General features: G+C 37.3%; 1 protein-coding gene across 25 annotated transcripts in view; it reads right to left on the reverse strand.

Moving 5' to 3' along the window:
- The window catches only part of MAPK8IP3 (mitogen-activated protein kinase 8 interacting protein 3), an 89,240-nt gene that overhangs the window by 16,493 nt on the left and 56,658 nt on the right, over window positions 1-16,089 (reverse strand). For 11 of the 25 annotated variants that reach the window (XM_074279605.1, XM_074279590.1, XM_074279604.1 and 8 more), the window contains 6 exons: window positions 15,512-15,593; window positions 12,895-13,046; window positions 11,115-11,171; window positions 10,467-10,637; window positions 9,311-9,437; window positions 5,672-5,767 (listed from right to left, as the gene is read on the reverse strand). In XM_074279605.1, the coding sequence (XP_074135706.1) occupies window positions 5,672-5,767; window positions 9,311-9,437; window positions 10,467-10,637; window positions 11,115-11,171; window positions 12,895-13,046; window positions 15,512-15,593 (685 nt within the window). The remainder of the gene's footprint in view (window positions 1-5,671; window positions 5,768-9,310; window positions 9,438-10,466; window positions 10,638-11,114; window positions 11,172-12,894; window positions 13,047-15,511; window positions 15,594-16,089) is intronic. The other 14 variants (XM_074279608.1, XM_074279597.1, XM_074279595.1 and 11 more) reach the window with 4 other exon arrangements.

Below are 16,089 nucleotides of genomic sequence, written 5' to 3' on the forward strand. Positions count from 1 at the left end.
CCTCTCAAACACAGGTCCTTTTCTTTGATCCTTTTTTTTCCCTCAGCATCCCTAAATCCCCCACCCCAAAAAAACTTGGTTTGTTGTTCTGCACATTCCCCATCATCTTCAGTTTATCTTGAACTCCACCATTTTTGTCACTATTACTAAAAGATTATCACATATTTGGATCTATTTTCCATTATTTAGATGGTGCAGTGAATAGAGTGCCAAGTTTGGAGTCAGGAAGATCCAAGTTCAAATATGGCCTCAGACTCTTAACCCTAGAGAAGACACACCTTGCTTCACTTTTGTCATTTGTAAAATGTAGATAACAGTGTCTACCTCCAGGTTCGCTATTAAGATCCAATGAAACAATAGTTGTAAAGACACTTGAAGCAAACACTAACTAAATGTTAGCTGCTATTGTTATCACCATCACCATTGTTGTTATTTTGTTTCTAACTGAAACATACAAATGTCTCAATTAGTGTGAATGTTAAATCTTGTGAAATGACCACATGTTTAAGTTTGCACTATTAAAAGTTTTAAGTGTATGAAATTTGATAATTGGGGATGGAATAATGTTAGAGGAACCACCTGCTAGTGGCTGCTAGGGATCCAGTTCTGACCAGCAGAATAGATCCCTTCATGTGAGGATGATAGTAGTACAAGGAGACTGAGAGGAAGCTACATTTTCTGACCTCTCCTTTTCCCTCCGATTTATTTCATTCCCAATCCACAAACAACATCTGTGTCAGTAAAGGCTGATTTGCAATTCCTTCAGGGCTGTTATGATTCACAGTTGTGGAGTTCTCAGAGAATCAACCTGCTCCTTCACACTTAGGCATGGTCCTTAACAGAATAACTAACTGTAAGTAAAACAAATTTCTTGATCATGAAGTGGAGGCTAAGGGGAAAAGTATAATAGAAGGGGTGCCCATTAATTGGGTTGAAAAACATTGTATAATACAAGCATTATACATTATTTGGTTAGAAGAAATGATAAAAGAAATAATGAGATTCCTAAAAAGTAGGAACCTTATGAAGATTAAAAAAGACAATATGAAGAAAAACTGTGAAAAACTAAAGAACTCTGATCAAAGCCATGACCAATCATGCCTCCAAAGATCCTATGATGACATATGTTACCTGCCTCCTGACAAGCGAGGTGATGTACTCAAGTTGCATAAAAAGATAAAAGTTTTTAGACATGGACAATATGGGGATTTGTTTTGATTAACTATGCTTATCTGTTACAAGGGTCGTTTTCCTTCTGTTTTTAATTGGAAGCATTAAGATGGAGAGATATCGTCACTTAGACAAAAGAGGGGAGGATCCAATAAAGCATTTTTTAAAATGCATAATGGAAAAGAGAAGGAAATTCAAAGGAAGCACAAATACAGCAGTTTTGAAAGAAAGGTGTGGAATTTATTATATATTTTTTAAAAAGCAGGTGGTATGAAATAGTTTATGTAATTCAATGCATTCATATGTAATTTTGTTACTTTGCGTGTATGTGAGTATATAAAAAGGACACCTGCTAATACTTCAGAATAAATGTCAATTTTTGCCTAATTTCCTGTCTCTAGAAAATTTTACTGAGACCAATCTACACATGCATTAAGAACATACTTGATAAAAGTATGAGAAGGAAACAAATTTTTGCAAATGATATTCCATATATCTTATGATATATATACTTACAATCACTTAGTTGACTGAAAGATGTTTGCTTGATTATAAAAGACCATTTAATTTGATATCACCTTAAAGGCTCTCCTTCAACAAAGTTCATACATATGTCAAAATGATTCTTTTGAAGATGACCTAATGATTATCGACAATCATTTGAAACAAAGCACAAAACAGAGAACATATTTTCTGAAGATGTTAATCACAGTCAAGGAGGATGTTCAATGCACAATTCAAATGAAGAGAATCCTTGTAAATGGAACACTTGGTTGTTCCTGTTTTTGAATGATATTCTGCTGATTGCATAAAGTCCAGGAATAGTGAAATAATAAAGCTATATGTTACTTACAGGGCAGTGAAGAAGTGGACTGTGTGAAAAAGTAGCATACACTGCTAACAAAGAATTGTACCCAAGAAGCAGAATAGAGAAGGTATCAAAGAAATATCTTATTTCTTATAAGAGTTAAGCAGTAAGGTCCTGATACTTCAAAGTCTATCCAGGGCTCATGGCAGGCAGTAGAAAGATTCCTATAGATAAGTTCTCAGGCAAGATGAGGAGACCCTTTGTGGAAGAATTTTAGGAGGCTTTAGACAAGTAACAAAGACTAAATGGGTGCTGAGAGATTAAGGATAGCATTACTGGAGTGACACCTATGTTTGTGCAAAGATCCAATGAATGGCTGAAGATGACTGGTGGCCTGGAGGTGCTATTGGCATTAGTTACTTATATTTGTGCAAAGTTTCTCACACTATTTCTATAGAAATTGTAGAGCTGGGAGTAGCTAGATGGCTTAGTGGATAAGCATCAGCCCTGAAGTCAAAAGGGCCTGAGTTCAAATTTGACCTGAGACACTTCCTAGCAGTGTGACTCCAGGCAAATCACTTAACCCCAATTGTCTGAGGAGAAAAAAAAAAATATGGAGCTGCAGGCTGGCTGGATAATTTTTCCCCCCTTTTTTAAAAGAGAAAAGTCATTATTACTATACTCTAGTGTTTTTTTTTTTAATTACAGCTTTTTATTTACAAGATATATGCATGAGTAATTTTTCAGCATTGACAATAGCAAAACCTTTTGTTCCAACTTTTCCCCTCCTTCCCCCCACACCTTCCCCCAGATGGCAGATTGACCGATACATGTTAAATATGTTAAAGTAAAAATTAAGTACAATATATGTATACATGTCCAAACAGTTATTTTGCTGTACAAAAAGAATTGGACTTTTGAAATACTGTACAATTAGCCTATGAAGGAAATCCAAAATGCAGGTGGATAAAAATAGAGGGATTGGGAATTCTATGTAGTGGTTCATAGTCATCTCCCAGAGTTCTTTCGCTGGGTGTAGCTGGTTCAGTTCATTACTGCTCTATTGGTGACCACATCCATCAGAATTGATCATCATATAGTATTGTTGTTGAAGTATATAATGATCTCCTGGTCCTGCTCATTTCACTCAGAATCAGTTCATGTAAGTCTCTCCAGGCCTCTCTGAAATCATCCTGCTGGTCGTTTCTTACAGAACAGTAATATTCCATAATATTCAGATACCACAATTTAGTCAGCCGTTCTCCAATTGATGGACATCCACTCAGTTTCCAGTTTCTGGCCACTATAAAGATGGCTGCCAGAAACATTCTTGTATATACAGATCCCTTTCCCTCCTTTAAGATCTCTTTGGGATATAAGCCCAGTAATAACACTGCTGGATCAAAGGATATGCACAGTTTGATAAAATTTTGAGCATAGTTCCAAATTGCTCTCCAGAATGGCTGGATGTATTCACAATTCCACCAACAACAGTGTCCCTGTTTTCTAACATCCCCTCCAACATTGTGCATTATTTTCCCCTGTCATTCTAGCCAATTTGACAGGTGTGTAGTGGTATCTCAGAGTTGTCTTAATTTGCATTTCTCTGATTAATAAGGACTTGGAGCACCTTTTCATATGGCTAGAAATAGTTTCAATTTCTTTGTCTGAGAATTGTCTGTTCATTGGATAATAATCTTAAGATGAATTCAGAGCTGGTTTGATAACTAGGTTGCCAGGCCCTGTGACATTTAATGGTTGTAATTACAACATGGCCAGAGGTACAGTTGGAATCATCTTCAAATTTGCAGATAACCTAACACTGGAAAGGAGAACTTGGACTTTGGATAACAGGATGGGGATCCCCAAAGATACAAATAGGCTCTGATGTTAGGTCAAATTTACTAAAGTGAAATTTAACAGGGAGGGGCAGCTAGGTGGCGTAGTGGATAGAGAAGCCTTGAATTCAGGAGGACAGAATTCAAATCTGATCTCAGACACTTAACACTTCCTAGCTGTGTGACCCTGGGCAAGTCACTTAACCCCAGCCTCAGGGGGGAAAAAAAAAAAAAGAGAGAAATTTAACAGGGAGAAATATTAAATCTTATATTTAACCTCTAAAAGCCAGACTCACAAGTACAAGATGAGGCGTCATGGTCTGCCACATTTCAGGAAGGATAAAATGGGAACATTCAGAGGGCCCCTCATAATTATATCAAATTACGATGACCAGTAGAATGATTTAGGGATGTAAATCCTGGAAAGAAGACTCAGGATTCAATGCAATAGCTTATTTTTAAGTATTTGATGAACTTTAATATTGAAAAAATATTCTATTAGACTCCCAGAGTGTAGAACTAGGGCCAATGGGAAGAAAATGCAAATTAAGACTTCTTTACAGAGCTATCTAGCTATGGAATGTATTTCCTTAAGATGGTATATTGTTGTTGGTGGAATTGTGAATGGATCCAGCCATTCTGGAGAGCAATTTGGAACTATGCTCAAAAAGTTATCAAAATGTCCATACCCTTTGATCCAGCAGTGTTCTACTGAGATTATATCCCAAAGAAGGGAAAGGGAAAGGGACTCACAATTACAAAACTGTTTGTGGCAGTCCTTTTTGTACTGGCTCATCAGTTGGGGAATGGCTGAATAAGTAATGGTATATGAATGTTATGGGAATATTATTGTTCTCTAAGAAACGATCAACAGGATGATTTCAGAGAGACCTGGAGAGACTTACATGAACTGATGCTAAGTGAAGTGAGTATAGAACCAAGAAAACATTATATACAGTAAAAAACAAGATTATGTGATGATCAATTCTGACAAATGTGACTCTTTCCAACCAGTTCCAATTGTTCAGTGATGAAGAAAGCCATCTACACCAAGAGAAATGACTGTGGAAACTGAGCGTGAATCACAACATGAAATTCTCATTTTTTGATGTTCACTAACATTTTGTTTTCTTTTTCTTTCTTTTTTTTTTTGACAGGAGAAGGGTTTTATTAATTTCATAAATAACTAGAAATTGAATAGATGGGCTGATACAATTGATGGGACCCCTTACCTGATTCTTTTTCATGTATCTTAACCTTGTCTGGGCAATGAACCTTGAAGTCCATCTTTTCAGTCTCCTAAAATTTCTCCCTATGTTTCATTTCTTTCCCTTCCCTTCTCAGGAAATTAATGGAATGGGAACTCCAACCTCTGGCCATTACATTTTGCTTTCTTACTCATTTACCTTCCTTTTTGATCTGAATTTTCTTGTGCAGCAAGAGAATTATATAAATATGTTTATACATGTTGGATTTAACATATATAATATATATTGGATTGCTTGCCATCTAGGGAAGAGGGTGGAGGGGAAGGAGAGGAAAATCTGAAACACAAGGCTATGCAAGAGTTGAAAAATTATCTATGTATGTTTTGAAAATAAAAAGCTAAAAAAAAAAAAAAAAAAAAAAAAAAGATGATGTATTCTTCCTTACAGAAAATCTTTAAGCAAAGACTAATGACTCTTTTCCAGATATGTTATAAAGGGTATTTTTGTATAGGTCCAGTGTAGACTGGATAGCCTCTAAATACTAGACTGATTTTTAGTGCTAAGTACCTTAGGAAAGAGAAAAAGTGGTTTCAAGAAAAGTGCTCTTATAGTCCTATACCCTTCCTGAGCTAAACCAGGCCACTTACTTTCATGGTAGGATCTTTTTCTACCAGTGGGCGGCAATACACAGGCACAGGAACATTCTTCATTCTGGTATCTTCTTGACCTCCATTGGGACTCAGCTGTAAAAAACAAAAATAAAAAAATGAAGGGAATTAGGGAAGTGTGAAACTCTTATCTGAGGCTGGATTAACTCAAATCTTTGAACAATGTATCTGTTCCCTTTCTCTAAGATGTTCAGAAACATCCATGCAACTGAATTCAGTTTTGGGAACAGAAATGGATCTGGCCTACAAAAAGGACCAGGCCTGAGAATGAGCTTCTCTATTGGCTTCAGTTCAGCGTTTTCTTTATATTTTGTATTTCCTCTACTCTTTTAGTTTAGTTTCCAGTCCTAAGCAATTCCTTTCTTTCAAACTATATCTATTTCCTGGAAGACTCAGAATCTAAGTAGATTTTAACCATTTAAAATAATCTGACTATAAAATAAATACAAGTTATTATTATCATGACCATCTTCCAGAGAAAGTGCAGATCAAATTATCATGTGGGTACCATTAGGCTTCCTACTGATGATGATAAATAAGAGTTATACAGGGTTCAAAGTCTAGACAGTGGAAAGAAAAGGAAGGACTGCTGAGGATCTAGACCAGGGTTAGCCATGAACAATTTCAATTTACAATATGGGCTTTCTTTTTTTCTTTTCCTTTTAATTAATTTAAAACTTAAATACAAAATAAGAAACAAAATAGAAAAAGAAAAAAATCTGTTGTCGTGCCCAGCAGAGCAACAGGGAGGATTCAAAATGTGTAACAATAAATTTCCATTTCAAGAAAGCATATATAATAGAAGTTATTATATTCATGATTCTTCATCTTTTGCTTCCTTGTAGGTTATTCTTTTGTTCTCTGCTGTGCACTTTCTACTTTGTTCTTTTTTCCTCCTTTCATCCCCTTAAAGCAGGCTATAGTTAAGCAGGGAAAAACAACATACACACATCTATACACACATACATAATGTCACATGGAGAGGGTCACAGACAGTGGGAAAACTCTGTGTAAGTTATAAGGCCCTTTAGCTCAGAGAGAACCTGCTAACAATGTTTGGTTCAGCTTTCATCTCCCCAAGGACTGTCGGCCTTCCTGAGAAGTCAGGGGGCAGTGACAATCTGTGTTGAGATTGAAGCAGAGTGATAGCAGGAGGAAGAGTGACACCAGGTGGCAATCCACACACAATAGCAAGTTATTCATGTGGTCCCATGTGTGCAGTGTATACTGGGTGCATGCCCAGAGGTTTTGTTACATAAGGGTATGAGGATATAAAAAGGGGAAAGTCCTTGAAATAAATGGACTCCATTTTCCCACCATCCTCAGGAGTCCCACATCATCACTTCTACACTAGGAAGATCTATTTTAATTAGCCTGGCATGGGGGTTCTAGAAAGCAATGGTTATGTTTTGTTACCCCAACTTGGGGGCTCTAGAAAGTAGGACACAACAATTACAAACACATAAATACACATATACATATACACAGACGTGAACCTGAAACAATATTAATATAAATGACAAATAATGTAGATTTCTCCCAATTGAATTTTTAAGTTTAACTTGTCTGAGATCAATGTTTACTAGCCTTGCTTTTTTTTTTTCTCAACAAATTTTACTACTGATTCTTATTATTGTGTTTTTAGGTTATACCTATTTCCTATACCTGCTAACTCTTCTACTTTAGTTCCTAAGATGGTAGGTTTTCAGAGAACTACCAGCCCTCCTCTCCTATCTAATCCTCTGGATTGGTTCTTCTTCCACACCTCATTTGCATAAGCATTTTTACTCTTTTTAATTATTTCCTAGATAGTTTTTGTTTTTTAGAGTCACACCATGCTCAGCTCTGCTCCAACTTTTTTTTTTAATTACACAAATACTGACTAATGTCAATCTTAGGGAAGCAGTTTGTTCATTTTTTTAGTTCCTTGAGATTAGTCTTTGATGTTACTTGTTACATGTGAAATTTTCTATTAGAGGGCAGCTGGGTCGTACAATCGATAAGAGCATTGACCCTTGAGTCAGGAGAACCTGAGTTCAAATCTGGCTTTAAGCACTTAAGTTGTGTGATCCTAAGCAAGTCACTTAATCCCGACTGCCTTGCCAAAAAAAAAAAATAATAATAATAATAATTTCTATTGAATTCAGATTTAAGACAAAATACTCAAAATCTGAGAATTCACTGAATGTCCATTTTTTTTTGTTCAATAATATATGTAATTTTGCTGAATATAATATTTTTGGTTGTAGGCCTAGTTCTTTTGATTGTTGATATATAATACTCTAGGATCTGTAGGTTTTTGTTGTTGTTGTTGTTTTTTGTAGCTGTTGATAAATTCTATCCAATTCTAAATGTAGCTTTGATATATTTGAATTTTTTTTTGGTAAAATTTTCTCTTTGACATGGGAGTTTCAAAATTTAGCAAGAATAGTTTTATATGTTTTCCTTATAAAATCTCTTAGAGATGGTAATCAGTGGAATATTTCTATTTCTACTTTCCCCTCTTATTTTATAACTCAGGACAATTTTCTTTTATTATTTCTTTTAATCATTCTTTTAGGTTTTTCTTCTTTAAGATTCTGGATCTCCTTTTCTAGTGGTTGACTTTCTTTTCATAATGTTCTTGTTTTTCTTAGATGGTTCTCTCCTCTCCTCAATTTTTCTTCAATCTCTCTCATTGAATTTTTGGAGTCTTTTTTGAGTTCTATAAATTCTTTCTGGATAGACAGTCATTCTTTGGGGCAAGGGAGTCCTCTCTGAAGATGAACCCCAATCTTCTCTATTCCCATGTAACTTTTTATAGTTAGGTTCTTTCTTCTTTGCCTGCTCAGTTTTTTCCCCCCTAAAAAGAGCTTGTTAGTGTAATGATCTTTAGTCTTGGGGTAGGGAAATGCTGGCTGCCTTTTGGTCTTCCTTCAGTTCTCCCTTTTGGCCTGGAACCCCAAACTAAGAACTCCACCTTTCTGCAAATGCCTTCAGATAACAGTGCCTGCCCCACTGCTTCAATTGTTACCTTCTTGCCCAGGACCTCCATTTCAGCAGAACAGCTGGGCCTGGCATTCTTTATTTAATGAGGTTCTTTCAATCTTCTGGGACTCAGAGGCCTGATGTTGTCTGGGAGGTAAAAGTTCCTCTCTTTGGGGTTGAGGCTACCTTCAAACCCAGCTAGTTCCAGAGCGCCCAATTTACTATTACAGAGGAGCTAGCCTGGGTCTTCTCCCCTGTTCCAGAAAGATTCCTGAATCTTACTTGTTTAGCATCAGTCTATGTTCTCTCTAAGAAACAATTTTGTTTTGTTTGTGGGAGAAATCTAGAGAGCCTGGAATTTTCTGACCCACTCAGCCATCTTCCAAGAATTCTCCCCAATATAGGCTTTTTTGATTTTTTGTTATCTCCAAAGCAGAACAGATAAAGTAGTAGTTGATTGCTTCTTTTGTATGTTCAATCCAGTCTAGAGTCAATCAAATAATAAGGTTATTTTGGACTTGAAGGTGTTTTGCTTCTGACTTTCTCTCCCCTGAGCCAGAATTGCCTGTTTCTAGAGCAGATTGTAGGTAGATAGGTGTGACTGTCTGTAGTGAGTATAGGTTGGTATCTGGGAAAGGGGATGAGGATTACCTGCTTATACTTGGCAGGAAGGCTCCAGCCACAGGCCTGCAGTCGCCCATCATCATTGCGTACATGTTCTCGGACTTGTCGATACTGTTCACGCTTCTGTTCTCTTCGGGCTGAGGATGTGCAGTCACTGAGAAGAAAAGTGACAATTGTATTTCTCAATCTATTGTTCGAAATAGAGGCAGAGGGTTGGGAAGTAGGTCTGAAGGAAAGGAACAAATTGGCCAGATAAAATTAGTCAGTGTGGAGATAAGCTCAGATTACTGAACTGGGAGTAATTTGAGAGTGGGCAACAGGGGAAGGAATGGCTTGATGCTTTGGTACTAACATGGCATTCGAGTCTTGTGTAAAACCATGGCCTAAAAATTCTCAGTACTGCTCTGGAAGAGCTCACTCTTCTAAATGGAAGAGGATGGACTGAGGTTTATTGAGGTGAGAGTTTGCAGAAACCTCATGTCAGAGGAAGAGTTGAAACATACAGCCCAGAGCAGGGAAATGGTTCCTAATCAAGTACTGAAATTCAAATGCTCTATTTTCTGAAAGCCTTCTGATATCTGGCTCAATACACAAAATAGGTCATGCTACAGGTCACACTCAATTGTTAAGGTCACCAAGTTTAAAACTGTCTCCTAAAGGTTGGGGCCACAAGGGAGTGTGTTAGAAAATGTTTAACAACTGGCTTTCAGTGGGAAAATATAGGCATGACATCTTTTTTTCAGTATCAGCTACATTAACATTTTCTCCATCACTTTCTTAAGTCTGGACAAACAGCAAAACAACAAATCTATTCTGCTCTAGCTGCTAACACTTCTCTTACTCAATTACCCTCATACTTTTATGTGTACTTAGATGTGCAGTTGTCTTCCCCAAGGGCAGAATCTAATTCACTTTTATCTTTGTATTTCCTGGCATATAGCAGGTATTTAAGGTTGACCAACTGATTGCTAGAGGATCAGGATGAGAACTCAGATCTCCAGAATTTAGATTGTGCGGCTTTCCCCAAGGCAGTTCCATAAAGAGGTGGACAAATATTTAAGATACTGATGCTCACTCGACTTCTTGGTATCAAAGAGAAAGAAAGGGGTTTTGGAGTATTCCCTCTTTTCTTAGCTGCCTAAAAGAAAATGATGGAGTTGAAGCTGTCAAAAAGTAAACTCACTCATCAGGGAAAAATTCCAAGGTACGGCTGCCAGCTGAGATCTGGCACATGGTATGGCTGCGGCGCTGGCTGAATCCAGCTGTGGTGGGTGACTTGTAGTGGATGTTTACTGATGGATAGGACCTCTTTGCCGGAGGTGGGCTGGAGGAAGAACTGAAGAGGCGGCTGAAGCTACAAATAGAATTATGGGGCAGGTAAGACAAGGATGGGGGAAAATGTTAGTATCAAAATTCTTAATACCTATTTCCCATTCAGTCACTCTTTCTCCATAGTTTTTTTTAAATTTCTATTTTTTATATATTTTATATATTTTTTATTTTTTTATAAAGCTTTTTATTTTCAAAATACATGTATAGTTGGTTTTCAATATTCACCCTTGCAAAACCTTGTGTTTCAAATTTTTTTTCCTCCCTCCCTTCCTCCTACCTCTTTCCCTAGACAGCAAGTAATCCAATAAAAGTCTTAGAATTTTCAAGCTAGAAAAACTTGGAAGTTGAGCTCCTTTTTACAAATGAAACTAAAGTTGGGTGAAGGAAAGTGACCTGGCCAAAGTAGTAATGCAACATTAGTCAGGAACATAGGTTTCCTGGCTGCCATGAAAGCTCATTCCATTTATACTGCCTTGCTTTGTGCCCCCCGAGGACTCACAATTGCCAGATGGTTGATTTCTTCTTTTCCTGAACAGATGGGTGTTCTCGGGATGCCCTGTAAAGAGAAGCCAGAATAATTCATATTTGGCATTTATCAAAATTAAAAGATAATTCTATTTCTTTTACTAACTTCACCTCTGGCTACAAAAAGTCACAGCAGGATGAGGTAAAAGTATGTTTCAGTGAAGCCAACAAAGTTCTGCAGAGTAGGAGTTATTCTTTCACTCTTTATTTTCTATTCCCTGCTTGTTCCTATTTCAGAGCTTAATTTAGTAATAATTCAGGAAGTAGGGAAGCCTTGGGAATAAGATAATACGACAGAAGAGCTTCTATGGATTGTAATTCAGCCTGCTTCCCAATCAGTGACACAATGGCTCCAGGTACTGAAGAGGAAACTTTGGGATAGCCATAGAAACTATAGAAAATTTCATCAAAGCATTAATGTTTACAGTTTGATTAATAGCAGATCAAAAACTACATTTTAGGTTTCCTGATTTCATACTAGTGTTCTTCACTATGCTGCTTCTTCTGAAGCAGCTCTGTAGAGCAGTACACAAATAAGTAGGACATCAAATCTCAAACTCTTAGCATCAAAGAAAACCCGGGAAGATTTATCTCAATGATGTGAAGTGAGCAGAAGCAGAAGATTGTACACAGTAATAGCAATGCTGTATGATAATCAACCATGAAACACTTAATTACTTTGAGCAATTCAATGTTCCACAACAGTTTCAAAGGATCCACGATAAAAAATTTTATCCATCTCTAGAGAGGGGCAGCTAGTGGTATGGTGGATAAAGTGCTAGGCCTGGAGCCGGGAAGACTCATTTTCTGAGTTCAAATCCAGCCTCAGACACATACCAGCTCCTGGGCACGTCACTTAACTACAACCGCATTTCTTCCCCTTAACCCCCCAATTCCCTCATACACATACACAAAGGAGCAGCTTTAGCAAATTCATTCACAAGGGAAAAGTTTCAGGGTATTGTTTCCAGGTAATATCTGGGATCTTTCTCCATCTATATAAGAGGTCTTGCCACTCAATTTATTTCATGCAAATACTAAAGCCTTCTCCAAACTGCCTCTGAAATGGTTTATTTAGTTTTTCCTTTCTTTTGTCTACTGCTACAGTAATTTAGACCTTAGATCAAGTAAGAAAGCAAAATTAAAGGTCTTATCACAACATATCAGCGCTTTTGGATCAGCCAGCTCCAAAGAAAGGAATCTTCTCTTTTACTGAAGTGCTCAAAATAAGGAAAATTCTTTATGCAGATCCAGCCTAAAGCCCAACAACAAAAGAGAAATGAAGATAGAAAATCAACTCTTTCTAAGACTTTTAAGGACCTTGGGTCCAACACAAAGCACAGCCATGATCTTTCTAGGTTCCCAATCAATGTAACTTATCTTCAAGTACAGGATGTAAGGAAAGGAAAGGCAAAAGGCAAGAATCAAATTAACTTTACGATCCAATTCTATCACTCATTAGTAAAGGCTTCCTAAAGCCAAAGCATTTCACTAGGTACTAAATGATAGTAGTAATAAAACAGAACACAGTCTCAATGTCTGAAAATGACACAATATGGGGAGAGTAAACAAGTTCTAAGTACCCAAGATCTATCATTATAAGTACCTTAAGATCAAACTAAATAAAGAAATATGGATGGGAAGGAAGGAGAAAGATGGAGAGCTGTGAAAAGATAAATGAAGAGTTGATAGTCTTTGTTCATTTCTGAACAGAATATCCTATTTTTAGCAATGTCTTAGGCTCATAGACTTACCTGATCATCTCTGTCCACCTTACAGCTTCCTGAAGCTCCATCAGCCTTTCCTTATACTGGTTCCGTTCCATAAGGACACGGGCCATCTCTACACGGGTGAAGCGGCGACGCTGGGCAATGGGAATGTTGTCCTGCAGAGGGGAGGAGCACTGCTGTTCAGCCAATGAGAGAGGGAAGGGGTTAAAGTTAGTACAGAAACATAGGAATTCATAAATAACTGTTAGTTTCTTCCTGGTTTGTGCTCGACCTTTATTAGCCCTACAGCTTCTCTAGATACCATACCATTCATTAGCTACAGTGCACAAGGCAAGGAATTAAGATTGTCAGGGAACAGCTTAGACCCAAGGCAGATATCCTGCAGATCTAAAGCACAATGAGCTAATTCATTGGACAGGAGGAAGAAATTAAAAATGAGAATACCAGAAAATGGAAAGGGATAGGAATTCTAAGAACCAAATTAATTTTTTCATTATCAAGCTTTGGTCCCTAGGGAATGGAAAATGGAGACCAATTAAGTCTTTGAACAAAGGCTAGGTGACTACTTACTGTAGATATCATATAGGGCATTCCTACTCAATTATGAGTCAGAGTAGATGACCTTTAAGGTCCTTTCCATTTTAAATTCTATCATACAAAATGGGTATCTTTTCCTTCAAATTGTTGTGAAAAGCTCAGATCCAAAAAAGTTCCAAGCAGGAAATTTAGCTAGATGTTAGAAAATAAAAAGGCATTTTAAGGAAAGTTGTAGATTTAGGTCCTGTAGGGATTCATTGTAGGATCTAGGTAAGATTAAGGTAATAAAGAAAAATAATAGTACTCATTAATGTGGACAAGGAACTATATAGCCTGCATTCTAACTCAGGCACCTCAAATTCTAAGACATTGGCTAGGAAAGAAAAAATAGTGCCCAGCAGGGCATTCTAGCTATGCTTTCTGCAGCCCAAGTGTTATGCAGGCACTCAACAATGTCCGATTTTATTGCTGTACTGGATTTCTTCAGTAATTCTGCTGCCAAATCAGGAAAGGGGGCCTAAAATGTCTCTGTCTACCTAGGATGGTTACCCCTACCAAAGGATTTGCAATTACTGGTTTGATTTCCCTAAGAGGAAACCTTTACTCAATAAATAACTAGGTGTAGCGGGATGGAACTCTGGAAAAGTATACTTGAAACAAAGATACTTACAACAGGGTGTTTACTCAGTGTGATTAATGAGATGATGCTTCTCTAGTTTACATAGTAAACTATTAGTTTAGTATTTAGTACTTAGTATGGTGATGTAATATTGTTCTACAGTTGACACATGCTCAGTGTGCTATAGAGTATGCTATAGTGATGTAATTGTACTAAGATATATAAGGGCTGAGAGGACTTGAAATAAGCAAGACTCGAGTGAGAGTGTGTGCTTGAGCTCGATCTCAGACTAGAAAGCTAGCCTGGACATTACAACTAGGCTTACTCCTTCTCACATATGCCTTTTCACAGAATTAGAAAAGGAAAATGAAACCTACAAATAAAGATCAATAAATGGCAAAGTCCCAAAAGTCCCGGGCCAAGAAGATTCCATTTAATCAAAAGAAACTGCATCTGGCAATGAGCTTTAGTGAACCTCAACTTCCCCTTTTCATTTTCAAACTACTAAACTGTAGCAAAAAACAAGTTATGCAGGAACTTTACATGTGGTTTCTTAGTGGGGGCTGGGGCTGAGGATAAGGGAGAGAATCTAGGACTCAAAATTTTAAAAAACAAATATAAAAAATTGTTTTAAATGTCATTGGGAGAAAATATTAAAAAATTAAGTTTTGCAGGTAACAAAAGAGACTCATCCCCCTTTCAATCCTCAGGCCTAGTTAGGCTGTGCACACCAGGTTTTCTCCCACGTAATTACTATTTTGGTCAGTTCAGCAATTTCACCTTGTGGAAGAGAAGGTGTCTAAAAGGGAAGGTCTTTGATGAGGCCAATTAATATTCAGTCTGGAAAATGAGATAATATTGCTTTTTAAGGCATAGTTCTCTAAGCCTAAACATCTATTGACAGATTTGGGGTCTTAAGAATTGTCTCATGGAAGGCCTATAGTCTCCGGGCCTTTTCCCAGGGAAGAATGAAGACTCTAACACCTAGGAAACTAAAGCTACTATTCTAATACTGAGAACAAACTCCTTAGCTAGGAATGAAAGAAAAGTGAAGAGGAGACATCTGCTAGTATTTCAGCAAACACACTACTGGGCCCAAAGCCCATGAAGTTACTGAGTGTGGTCCACATCGATATTCTTGCTTACTTCATGGTGTGATATAAAATTACATTGAAAACTACATCACCTGTCAATATGATTTGGCACAGTAGCTAAAGGGGGAAATATATAATTCCTTGAATTTGCCCAGTTTTTGAAAGGCAAGAAAGTTATGTTTTGAAACATAACCCAAACCAAGGTTTTAAGCTTTAGTCAGAAAGTCATTGTGGCATTTGGCAAGAAACACTATAGACTGAGGGTCTGATGTAGACATTAGAAGAGGAAGCAAGTGGGGAGATGGAGAGAGCTAATGCAAAGACAAATGTATGGAGAAAACAAACATAGCCATTACCACCCATTCCCCAGCATTTTAATAATGAAATATACCAATTCTGTACAGAGATAGCTGCTTACATCCTCCACCTCTTCTTTGGGTTCACGTCGTGCAATGATGGCCTCAGACTTCACTCTGGAGGGAGAAAAGTCACATAGAGGTGGTAGATAAGTTTGGAACACCAATTTTGAAGGCTTGATAGAGAAAAAGGGCCTAAGAATTATTGTTAGTTTTATTTCTAATTAATCATTGTATAAGGTCTATTGTGGTACACTTTCAGGGGAGGTGAATAGGAATGGAACTCAATTTAGAAAAGAGACACACAAAGGGATGTTGCTTCTATAGAAATGCTTGGGTATAAGTCACAATCAAGGCCTAGTATACCACCCAAAGTGCTACACAGTGTCCTTAAATCCTAGGAAAGAAAAAGGCACCACAGATCAACAATACAGTGTATTCTTGGAAATCCCTTTTTATCTTCGCTCATTTAAAAATGGGGAATAGAGCAGAAAGAACTGAAAAATATATTTAGAAAAAAGAAAAAAAACAAAAACAAAAACAGAATCAAGGAATTATGAGCCTGGGAAGAGAACTCTTCAGCTAGGGCCTAAGTCAGTCCACACACAGGCCC

This window comes from Sminthopsis crassicaudata, chromosome 1 (assembly GCF_048593235.1).
Source record: "Sminthopsis crassicaudata isolate SCR6 chromosome 1, ASM4859323v1, whole genome shotgun sequence".
In the NCBI taxonomy this organism is placed as follows: domain Eukaryota; kingdom Metazoa; phylum Chordata; class Mammalia; order Dasyuromorphia; family Dasyuridae; genus Sminthopsis; species Sminthopsis crassicaudata.